Raw genomic sequence first — 12,609 nt, 5'->3', positions numbered from 1 at the left:
GTTTAGAATTTTTGATAGCTTGTTTTGTATCTCTACTTGGTCAATGGAATTAGCTACCAGGTACATACAGAGGTCTATTGATAGATGTCCTTGGTATGCCGAGTAGCGTTCATTTTGCCGGAGGGTTTTACTCTCATATGGATTAGTAGATATTACTGATTGATTGATAAATGTATCATTGTGTCAAGTGTGAATAGCTACTTTTTACATATCTATATGTAGTAGCTCTGTAATCTCATACTTATTGCAATTTTCAACGCAAATTTATTGAAGCCTTATTAAGACTATTGCTCACAAACACTGTTCCCAGGATTTGCTATATTTAAAAAGAATGATAAATTGGACGCCTGACAACATGCTGTTATTGCTGTTCCGTTGTGAATTCCGTTCTTCCTTTTTCCTTGAATATAACTAATGGTGTGTAAGTGTTTAGCTACCAGGTACATACAGAGGTCTATTGATAGATGTCCTTGGTATGCCGAGTAGCGTTCATTTTGCCGGAGGGTTTTACTCTCATGTGGATTAGTAGATATTACTGATTGATTGATAAATGTGTCATTGTGTCAAGTGTGAATAGCTACTTTTTACATATCTATATGTAGTAGCTCTGTAATCTCATACTTATTGCAATTTTCAACGCAAATTTATTGAAGCCTTATTAAGACTATTGCTCACAAACACTGTTCCCAGGATTTGCTATATTTAAAAAGAATGATAAATTGGACGCCTGACAACATGCTGTTATTGCTGTTCCGTTGTGAAATCCGTTCTTCCTTTTTCCTTGAATATAACTAATGGTGTGTAAGTGTGTGTCTGCGTGTTCTGACAATACGACGTTATAATGGAATCTAATTACTTGGATTTTATAATTCTAACAACCATCTTATTTCACGTGGATTAATCTACAACTGCAAGGTTGAAACGCCTGACAACATGCTGTTATTGCTGTTCCGTTGTGAATTCCGTTCTTCCTTTTTCCTTGAATATAACTAATGGTGTGTAAGTGTGTGTTTGCGTGTTCTGACAATACGACGTTATAATGGAATCTAATTACTTGGATTTTATAATTCTAACAACCATCTTGTTAATCACGTGGATTAATCTACAACTGCAAGGTTGAAGTGATCCATAGTGAGAAAATTCCAAACCTGTATTTCCAATTTTCCACGAAAAACTGCTAGGTATACCATCTTGTTAATCACGTGGATTAATCTACAACTGCAAGGTTGAAGTGATCCATAGTGAGAAAATTCCAAACCTGTATTTCCAATTTTTCACGAAAAACTGCTATGTATGCCTCACGAACACGGACAGTAAGTAGGAGAAGACTATAGGATGATGTAACTGAAATAATAGTTTCGACAAGGTTACATCAAGAGTAGTTAGGCGTACGAGGACCAATAAGACAAGACAGCTGATTTGTTATTGCCAAAAGTATAATAGGTAATTATCAAAAGTTTACCGATGCCTGCTTTTGGGAACGGTTCGCTGATATAGGAAACAACAATTATCTCGAGAAAGTAATGATGGTAAATGAAAAATTCTCAAAAAATAGTTATCCCAAACACTAGTCTGTGATGTAACTGAAATAATAGTTTCGACAAGGTTACATCAAGAGTAGTTAGGCGTACGAGGACCAATAAGACAAGACAGCTGATTTGTTCAAGAGCTTATTGCCAAAAGTAAAATAGGTAATTATCAAAAGTTTTTTCCTATCCTGTTCCTTCTCTCTTCGATTTCGGGATGATAAGACCATAGCAGTTACAGTTCCCTCTGTCAAACCTAAAAAAAAAAAAAAAGTTTACCGATGCCTGCTTTTGGGGACGGTTCAATCGCTGATATAGGAAACAACAATTATCTCGAGAAAGTAATGATGGTAAATGAAAAAAATTGTTATCCCAAACACTAGTCTGCAGTCATCCATCAATGATGACATCAATAGTCATTACGCCGAAAAAACAACAGTCATTACGCCAAAAAAACCTAGTGAAAAACTAGTTTTTACATCAAATACTACCTACTAGCTCTACTACTTCTACGACATTCTAGTATCTAGTAAGATTCTAGAGATCAAAGAACTTGAAATCGGCGCATACCCCAACACCATATTGATGACTCATTATGGGAGGAAAATAGCTGTTCTGACACATTATAATCTTCTTCGGTTCCTCCAGCAAAGTATGTAGTCTGGATCTGGAAAGAGTTTGTGTTCGAAAGGACTTCTTTGGTAGAGGCAGACTGAAAGGCAGACAAAGGCAAAATATTGTGCTAGGAGGGGGAAGAAGAAACTCAATTTGGGTAATTACTAATTAAACAAAGAGACATTAACAGAAACCACCCCATTAAATGCCTCAAGCTAACCAAAATAAAGTTAATACAGTCTCACAAAGAGCTACAAAAAGGAAGAGAGAAAACCGTGGGCGTTTGCGTTTCCCAAAATATCAACAAACAACCCCCATACGATTTGACCTCAAGAGATGAACCCTATCAAGGTCAAAGGGTACGGAAGATGTCACACAACTTTTATCGGTTCAATATAGACAATAAAGAAGGTGGGAGGGATATTGGGGATAAAAGGGGATTCGGGGGTTCAAATCCCAAGGGAGATACAAGTTTATCAGTTAGCATTGAATAAACCGAGGGAAGAGAGGAAGGGAAAGACAGCTCGTTATTTTGTTATTAAAATTATTATTTGATAAGATTAATTCTCTACTCCCCTGTGTCCCATATTCTCTATTGCTTAGCATTGGGGGTCTGGGGGATATACTATATATCGAGCATGGCTTAATCATGCGACATAACTGCGGGATGTAGGTGGATGGTTAATTGTATCATTAATTTCTAGCTCGTCTATATCTTATTCCACCTCTGTCTTCAAGTAATTCTTGAAATTTTGACTTTCTTCTGTATATGTATTTTCCATTATTCCCTTTTACTTTTCTTATTCTATAAAAATTTAATTGGATTAAAAAAAATAATAATAATTGGATTTAATTTGAACCAATTCGATAGATATACTTAGCTTTGGCGTCTGCTATAACAAAGAAATTAACAAAACCAGAAACTCACTAACTAGGTTAGAGCAGAGATTTGTACACCTACAACTCCCTAATCCGTGCATACCTGATACATTTTAGCACGAAACTAAAACTGTAGTACTACACAATAATATGTGTTATCTGCTATTTGAGAGTAGATATTTAAAGTATCTATTTAAACTTAATTATAAACTTGAGGCACCCCGCTGAGTCAGGACTCCATGGAATCGAAAGTTTCTGCACAAGAGAAAATAAAATCAACTCTGAGCTTCAGAGTCTGAGGTGATCGGGGTTAATATTGAGAGTGCCAAAACACCCAACATTTCTCTGCAAATCTGTTAATTTATACTAGCAAGCAATTAATTCCATGTGAGATTGTGAGACATGGGTACAATGACCCCCAATGATGAAAACAGAGTGAAATTAATTAACCGTGCACCTTTAATAGTGAAAGAGAAAAGAGTTGGGAACAATCAATGAATGGAATGGAGAAGGTAAGTCAAACTGTAGGTCTTTGTTTGGAGTCAGTGGTGACGAATACCATTTTGTACATTAAATGAACAACAGAATGTAAGTACTGAAGAAAGTTCCTGACAATGGCATGTTGAATGATTGGGAAAATCAACACTCACTTCTCTTGCAGATTACCATCTCTCCTCATATGAGTTTATATAGGGAAAGAAACTAAAGGAAATTGAAAAGTAGTGGAGACGCCAGAACTCCTCCCGATTTTTACTAAGTAGCTACCTAGCTACTAAAATAGGGATTTTCTTTGACATGGAAATCGGATACAAGGTTTTCAGGGAAGATGGGAGACAAAGAGATAAGAGGTGTTAAGGACAGGTAGATAAATACATAATAATACCAATATGCCGTGTTTATTTTGTACCTTAGGTTTTTCTCATGTTTCATTCTTCTCAACAGACTGTTTCGATCTTGCCCTCACTCAGGCACGTGTCATTTCCTATCACTCTTAACAGATGGTGTTTCCCTATAAACTCTCTAAAATAGCAGTTCGCAAAACTATCCTGTGCCCCATGTGTGACTGCATCCGGTAAACTTTCAACCAGAGCCCAGCCTATTCTGGAATAAATTATTTGTAGCGTGCAAAATATTTTGAAAGCCGACAGAATTTCATTATTTTCTACAGCTTTTAATTGTGGCGAAAAACTTTTCTCCCTTCCAAAGGACCAGTATTTTCAAGACAAGACAAGACGTGGACTTTTATCTTTGGACCAAATTTGTAGCTTACTGCTGGGATCAAGGGACTCTTAAGTCTCATTCGATCATTTTCAATTGATTTCTCAATCAATTGAGCATCCATTGAGATCATTTTGTAATCCGATACTGATAGTTTGAGTCATAAAGCTGTGTCCACATCTCATATTCGAGGAAAATCCATGTTGTCGAGGCAGTGTACGGTTTCAATCGGCGTTGACTATGTGTGGACACAGCTTTAGAGTTGGAAGCTAAAATTGGCAAATTAGTAAACCTTAGTAGCTTAAGGGAGTGCTCGTTTAGGCGATTTCGAGTACTGATTTACCAACAAACTGTTAACTGAGGTACCTACAGTGCATATAAGATTTGTTTTAAATGACCACCAAATAAAGGTTTATTTATTTATTATACCTAGTGATCTTCAAGCTTTCTTAGGAACCAGCTTGACTCCATAGACTCCATACACAAAAAACCCACTCTGAGGCTTAGGTGTAGGGGCAACTACCCCAAAGGATGGGTTAAGCTTGTACAAATCTACGAATACCTACAGTGCATATACGTACAATAGATGTAAAAGAAATAACTTATACGTAGGTACGTCTGGTAAAGAAGTAAGTGCCTGGTAAAGTAAGCTCATACCGATAAAGCATGTAGTAAATGACAAATTTGACCATTTACGCCAGTGTCATGGAGAATAAGATAACTTTCATTCAATTGAATGTCATCAAGTCAGAGTCTTGGGATGTCGCGTCGACAGATACAGTAGTTCCTGGAACAAACACTGAGGCCATCTACATCGAATATGGTCCTTAGGTGGAGTGACAGACTGGACATGTTAATACACTGCAGGCTGCAGGTCAAATAGGAGAGCTCTTTAAGTAAATCTTGTGGAGTCATAAAGCTGTGTCCACATCTCATATTCGAGGAAAATCCATGTTGTCGAGGCAGTGTACGGTTTCAATCGGCGTTGACTATGTGTGGAAACAGCTTTAGAGTTGGAAGCTAAAATTGGCAAATTAGTTTTACCCGAATAAACCTTAGTAGCTTAAGGGAGTGCTCGTTTAGGCGATTTAGAGTACTGATTTACCAACAAACTGTTAACTGAGGTACCCAAAACTTGACTATTGAGATTCACAACGAAATGGTATCTGACATTGAGGCTACATTTTCTTGAACTGTAGTAATATCCTGTAGAGTCGAAGTTATAATGAAGATGGAATAATCAACTTTATAACACCGCTAATATTCCTCAAGTCAGAGAAGAGAGAAAGAGAGATGTAAGAGGTAGGATGAGAAGATAGGAGAGAGAAGAAAGAGGAGGAGGAGGAGGAGGAGGAGGAGGAGGAAATTAAGAGAGCATCCAAACTGTAGATACCTAGTCGCTTAAAACCGCGTCACCTACTCGATTTACAAATGTAACTTCGGGGGAACTTGATTGCTTTCTGAAAATAGTACGAAATTTGAAATTTTGCATTTTGCCAAATATAAAGTCAGGGACAAAGTAGGAGATGAGGAGGGATCAAATTCACACAAAAACGAGAGATAAAGAGGAAGCGTGTAGAAATTAATTCACAAAAAGTAAAAACGAGCTGCATACATGCAATCACGATGCTAAACACTGCAGTGAACATTGCCCAGAATAGCCTCAGGCCTTAGAATTGAAAAATCAAATAATGAAACGGAAATGGAGGCAAAAGGTTAAAGAGATTGAGGAGAAGACGAGGAAGAAGAACGGAAAATGGGAGGGATAAAGATTTAGGAAATTACGTTCAAGAGGAGGAGGAAGAGGAGGAGGAGGAGGAGGAGGAGGAGGAGGAAATTAAGAGAGCATCCAAACTGTAGATACCTAGTCGCTTAAAACCGCGTCACCTACTCGATTTACAAATGTAACTTCGGGGGAACTTGATTGCTTTCTGAAAATAGTACGAAATTTGAAATTTTGCATTTTGCCAAATATAAAGTCAGGGACAACGTAGGAGATGAGGAGGGATCAAATTCACCCAAAAACGAGAGATAAAGAGGAAGCGTGTAGAAATTAATTCACAAAAAGTAAAAACGAGCTGCATACATGCAATCACGATGCTAAACACTGCAGTGAACATTGCCCAGAATAGCCTCAGGCCTTAGAATTGAAAAATCAAATAATGAAACGGAAATGGAGGCAAAAGGTTAAAGAGATTGAGGAGAAGACGAGGAAGAAGAACGGAAAATGGGAGGGATAAAGATTTAGGAAATTACGTTCAAGAGGAGGAGGAAGAGGAGGAGGAGAAGATGAAAAGAAGGAGGCAGTAAGAGCTATACGACTAGTAGAACATTTTACAAACAAAGTCAATGATTTGTCGTCTTTACTCTTCATGAAGGGGAACTTTCGACTGAAAGAGAAGTTCTTCTTTTTCCTTTCCAGCGTTGAGGTCTGAAAAAAGAGAAAATATGGCGCAATGTTACAATTTGTTCAAATTTATATAATGGTGGAAATTAGTTCATGAAGTGAAGAATATACAATCATATAACATATTTCTGAAGTCTACTAGTCATCAATCTCAGAACCAAAAATACATAACTACTTGGAGCCTATGCCTTTGGGCGTAGACTAGGGGGTTTAATGTACTACGAAAAGTAAGCTCTCCTCCTGTTTGGGGTTGAAAAATATTCCAACAAATTTTAACCAACGTTCGTTCACATATGAGGAAAGCTCATTCACTTTATCAAGCATGGATTGATTTGTATGTAGCTTCGAAATTTACATTTTATTTACAAACAAAACCTACTCTCTTCCTCTTTCTCCCTCCTATTGTTTATTTAGCTATAGACATTGTACCGCTCGTACAAATTCATCCCATCTCTGTCTTGTGAACGCATATTATCAGCTCTCTGTCTCTCCTATATTTGATATCCACTATGTAAATACAATACCTATCCAGAACAGTGAAAGCGGGATGGCTCCACTCCTCACATCAAAATCAAAACAAATAAATTTCTGTTTTTGATTTTATCTCTCCCCCCCCCACCCATTCACTTTGAGTTGGGAAAGGAGGAGGATAAACAATCCTCTCTGTGTTCTGTTTGAACCCAGATATGCGGAATATGCTAAATGGTTGACATGGAAAATCCCTGATAGTGATAGTAAACCTTGTATTGAAGGGTAAACCATTGTTCCAACTCATTGAAGTGCTATGATTGTCTGAGGCTTTTATTTATTACAAGAATATGATGCTGTATGCTAAATGGTTGACATGGAAAATCCCTGATAGTGATAGTAAACCTTGTATTGAAGGGTAAACCATTGTTCCAACTCATTGAAGTGATGAAGTGCTATGATTGTCTGAGGCTTTTATTTATTACAAGAATATGATGCTCTTGAAGTTCATTATGTTTATTTTTCAAACATATTGCAATACTGATGACAGTTACAGAATACAGAAACATTTGTATAATCTTTTTCAATCCATATTGGAAACGCCTGTCATCCAACATATTGTACTGGATGGAGTATAATGAATATTAACTCAGTAAAATGGTACAATTTTTAATATATTGAGTTACCTAATGGTCCCAATAGGTACGTCTAAATCTAAGTACTTATGCTCCTTGAAATTAGAAGTCATCTGTCCAGCTTTTAAACCGCGAGTAAGTCCTAATGCTACTGACTATCTAATAATCTTCAAGAATGCCATAAATTTTCTACGAGAGAACTTAATTCATTTCTAAAAGGTTAAGACTCCCCAGTAACATTCAATAAAGTCATAACCTTTTCTATCAATTTGAAAATGGTATTCAGTTCTATCATACTGAATTGAGTTATACTCACTTTTTCTAGGAGAACAGGGACATGGCCTTGAAACTTGACCGTCCTATCTCTTGCCCGTTGTTTCCTCTCCCATCTCTTCTTGGAAGGAACAATGCCGATGCCTTGCTCGTCTCCTGACGGTAGGACGCGCCGAGCCTGTGGGAAGAAATTGGGAGCAAAATTTTAATTCAGAGACCGAGAATAGAATTTAGATCCGGCTGAATCTATAAATGTACGTATGTTTACTTTATGATGGTCAATTAGGTTTATTTTTCTGCGATTGTTTATTCAAAAGCTCAGAAGCCCTTCCAATTGGTTCAATCGTTTGGACGGTTCCTATGACAGAGAAGTTTCCCCGGCCCCGGGATTTAAGTTACATCCAGCCATCCCATGTCAATCACATGTCAACCTAAATCCTGCATTACCGCTTCCTCCCCTGGATGAAATGGAGGTACCAGAGAAGTTTTTTTCTTACCATTTTTTGGGTAACACTAATCTTCGATATACTGCAGGGTCTGCAGGCTACAAAAAGCGATCAGGAAATGAGTAAGTAGGTATACGGACCGCTGAATGCCAAGAGAAGTTTTTTTCTTACCATTTTTTGGGTAACACTAATCTTCGATATACTGCAGGGTCTGCAGGCTACAAAAAGCGATCAGGAAATAAGTAAGTAGGTATACGGACCGCTGAATGCCGTGCCTAATTATTTAAGTAATGAGAACTATAAACTCCATACACAAAAATTCTAACGCATCACCGTTAGTAGAGCTAAATCCCCGGTGTGGAGTGGCTTAGGTGTTGGGGCAATAGCCCCGGGAATGGGTTAAGATTATACGGATCTACGAGGACTGGAATTGGCCGCAATGTGCCACATTTACTTTGGTGTACTCACCTGCCACCACTCGTCATCACTGGCATTAGTAACATGTAGAATGTCTCCGTAATGGAACGGAAGTCCCCGGGATGGGAGACCATCATCTTTGGTGGGATCGTAGTCGAACAGAGCTCTGGAAAATGAAAACAGATGAGTTGAAATCAAAATCACATTAACAATATAAAATTGATTCATTATTAAGAGAAGATTAAGTAGATTTTCATGAGAACTCGACAATATCGACATTTTTATATTCTTGAAATTTATTTACAAACTAGAATATAATGCTTTTAGTTTTAGAGTTGTCTACGAAAAATTCCACTCTACTTGTGACTGGAAGTGAACTTTTATGAGGAAGAGTTGATCTTGTAGAATCTTATTTTTGCTTTGTTATTTATCTAGCAATTGCTGAAATGTGGCGGCACCCATGTCAAACATTCATCATACATCTCATAAATGTAACCTTGATGAACTAATGGAGCGAATGTCTTGGAATGTGCTTAACTACATGTCATAACCAAATACCAATGACTTCACTGAATGGCATCTTGTGCCCACAGATATGTTTCAAGACTTTTTTTTTAATGAGTGTAGAAACCATGTTGTCAACTTGGTTAGACTCTCTATGATAAAAAGCAACAATGTGCTTAACTACATGTCATAACCAAATACCAATGACTTCACTGAATGGCATCTTGTGCCCACAGATATGTTTCAAGACTTTTTTTTAATGAGTGTAGAAACCATGTTGTCAACTTGGTTAGACTCTCTATGATAAAAAGCAACAATATTTTATTCTTTGCATGTTGTAAAATTTGACCAAGTTGGTCACACTGGTAAATTGTTTGCGATAACATTTGCTGAATACCCGTATGGATAATGAATCCGGAACAATTTTTGATAAATAAGAAGTTGGTCACAGCTTTCATCAGAAATTTACTTGAGTACGTCTTCTTCAAAAATATTGATTTCATTGTAATTCATACGAGTACACTATAATGGTTACATTAAATAACATCCCCTCCAGAATCTAAATTGTTTGCGATAACATTTGCTGAATACCCGTATGGATAATGAATCCGGAACAATTTTTGATAAATAAGAAGTTGGTCACAGCTTCCATCAGAAATTTACTTGAGTACTTCTTCTTCAAATATTGATTTCATTGTAATTCATACGAGTACACTATAATGGTTACATTAAATAACATCCCCTCCAGAATTAGACATCATTTGAGTATTTGGAGAAATACTAGTACAGCTTGGACAAGGTCCAAGTTGAATCTTACCTGACATAGAGCGATCTCTTCTGAGAAGTTCGGAGCAGGGTTCCAGTTGATGTGACCTGAGACATCTGCTGCTTGAGATCTAAGATTTTGGCTTCGAACTTGTTGTATTCGTCTGGTTTGTATTGGGCTACGATGGTGACTGTTTGACCCGCCCCCTGGTGAAAGAAAAATAAGCTTGAGATGACAAGGTATTTCAATTCCACATGAGGGAGGAACTAACACTACCTAAACAATGTACATGAGATACCGCTTTTGACAACGATCTAAGATTTTGGCTTCGAACTTGTTGTATTCATCTGGTTTGTATTGGGCTACGATGGTGACTGTTTGACCCGCCCCCTGGTGAAATAAAAATAAGCTTGAGATGACAAGGTATTTCAATTCCACATGAGGGAGGAACTAAACTACCTAAACAATGTATATGAGATACCGCTTTTGACAATTCTTCTGGCTATTAAATGATTAAATCAAGTGGAATGCTATCCTGTATTTCAAGAAAACTTCACATTTGAAAATTGTATTACAGAACACATGGATATCTTTTAGTTTCTCTAAATTCCAATTCCAATTTCCAATGATTGAAAAAAGGGTTCATTGATGTGAGACAAAATGGAAAACAAACTTCAAAAGACAACAATATAAAAGAAATGATAGAGAGAGCAAACAATGAAACATTCGCATGAAATGTTTTATAGTGCAGGAAACAGCATAGTAAAGCCCACATTACCTTCAGTCTAAATTTGAACGTCAGTCGTTAAAGTAAAGTTTCTATGGAACGAAATTACAAGAATGAACTGCACGTTACTAAGGAAATAGTTGAACAAATGCTATAAAACAACGTTAAAGTAAAGTTTCTATGGAACGAAATTACAAGAATGAACTGCACGTTACTAAGGAAATAGTTGAACAAATGCTATAAAACAACAACCAAGTAGCATGAAGTCAGTATAAAAAGCGTCAACTAGCGTCAGAACTTACTACTCATTAGCATTGTCCTGAAAACGGTTATTTCCTCTATTGTATTCCCGTTGCCAATGATCATTAATATTCGCAGCAATCACTTTGACAACTCCACTTTACTCAAAGTTCCAACTTAATGAGAGTTACTTTTTGACTTTGTCTCCCCGCCAAGAACATGGTTGGAAGTCTTGGAAAGTTTTTTACAAAGGGGAGAAAGTATCTATGAGTAACTCTTAAGTTTTGTAATAAAGTTCAGACACTACTTATCAACTGTCATCAATTTCGCTTTTTACCTTTTCCTTAGCAGGTAAGAAAAAATGTTGAGAAAAGTTTCGACAAATGATCAGTCGGGTAAAGTGCCTTAATCCACATGAATAAAGTATTTCTATCTTGATGAGTAATTTCTAGGATTATACTAGCACCATTACTTTGTAAGAAAGAAAGTTTCAGCTGTGCAGACTGAACACATTGCACTGATACTGAGGATGAGAACACGAATGCAAGTGACATGATGACTTGATGAGGATAGCAAGGGGAAAAGCGCTAACATGGAAATACATTTAGAAGAGATATTTCTTATTGCAAAATAAATTACTACCTATGTTGAATTGAAGTTCATTATGTTTATTTTTCAAACATATTGCAATACTGATGACAGTTACAGAATACAGAAACATTTGTATAATCTTTTTCAATTCATATTGGAAACGCCTGTCATCCAACATATTGTACTGGACGGAGTATAATGAATATTAACTCAGTAAAATGGTACAATTTTTAATATATTGAGTTACCTAATGGTCCCAATAGGTACGTCTAAATCTAAATACTTATGCTCCTTGAAATTAGAAGTCATCTGTCCAGCTTTTAAACCGCGAGTAAAATGAAAAAAAAATAATGATTATTAATGGTGCGGCTTCAGCATTTTTTACATCTCGATATTTCGGACGGACAGCTTTTTTAACTTTTTTATATAACTGATGGTTGAAAGCGTCAACTCATTTTTACTTTTTACTACATAAAATTAATTAAATTTGGGTTTTAATAAATTGCACGGCGCTGTGGATTAAAAAATCGTGTGCTGGGTGATGGCAAAGGCCTGTGATGGTAAAATAGAGATTGAAATTTGAAAATATTAAATGAAATTATCGACACTACTAAACGTCACAAAACTCTCTGAAATGTGTCATTTTACAGGATACTCGTATTGTAAAAAAATCGCTTTTCTCTCTCTCTCTCTCTCTCTCTCTCTCTCGAGAAATCAAACATCATTGAATCAAGAGGGACTTTTTCCCACAAAAACATTATTACATTATTGACTACCTATCTTGATTATAATAATCAATAATTATTGATGGAGTAAATTAAGAATCATTGGATCAAGACATAACTTCAAACGCCCACTTTTTCCAAAGAATAAGATATTACAGCCCGACTATTACAT

The 12,609-nt window shown here is 36.6% G+C and overlaps 1 protein-coding gene across 1 annotated transcript in view; it reads right to left on the bottom strand.

The window, feature by feature from the left end:
• Positions 1–10,361, bottom strand: part of LOC103507165 (disks large 1 tumor suppressor protein) — a 39,653-nt gene extending 29,292 nt beyond the window's left edge. Inside the window, exons 1-3 of the mRNA XM_026822069.1 lie at positions 10,206–10,361; positions 8,936–9,050; positions 8,065–8,199 (exon numbers count right to left, since the gene is read on the bottom strand). Of these exons, the coding sequence (XP_026677870.1) occupies positions 8,065–8,199; positions 8,936–9,050; positions 10,206–10,270 (315 nt within the window). The 5' untranslated portion in view covers positions 10,271–10,361. The remainder of the gene's footprint in view (positions 1–8,064; positions 8,200–8,935; positions 9,051–10,205) is intronic.
• Between the last annotated feature and the right edge of the window lie 2,248 nt (positions 10,362–12,609).

The sequence above is a fragment of the Diaphorina citri genome, unplaced genomic scaffold (assembly GCF_000475195.1).
Source record: "Diaphorina citri unplaced genomic scaffold, Diaci psyllid genome assembly version 1.1 scaffold14, whole genome shotgun sequence".
In the NCBI taxonomy this organism is placed as follows: Eukaryota; Metazoa; Arthropoda; class Insecta; order Hemiptera; family Psyllidae; genus Diaphorina; species Diaphorina citri.
This window is presented reverse-complemented; position numbering and strand designations above follow the sequence as displayed.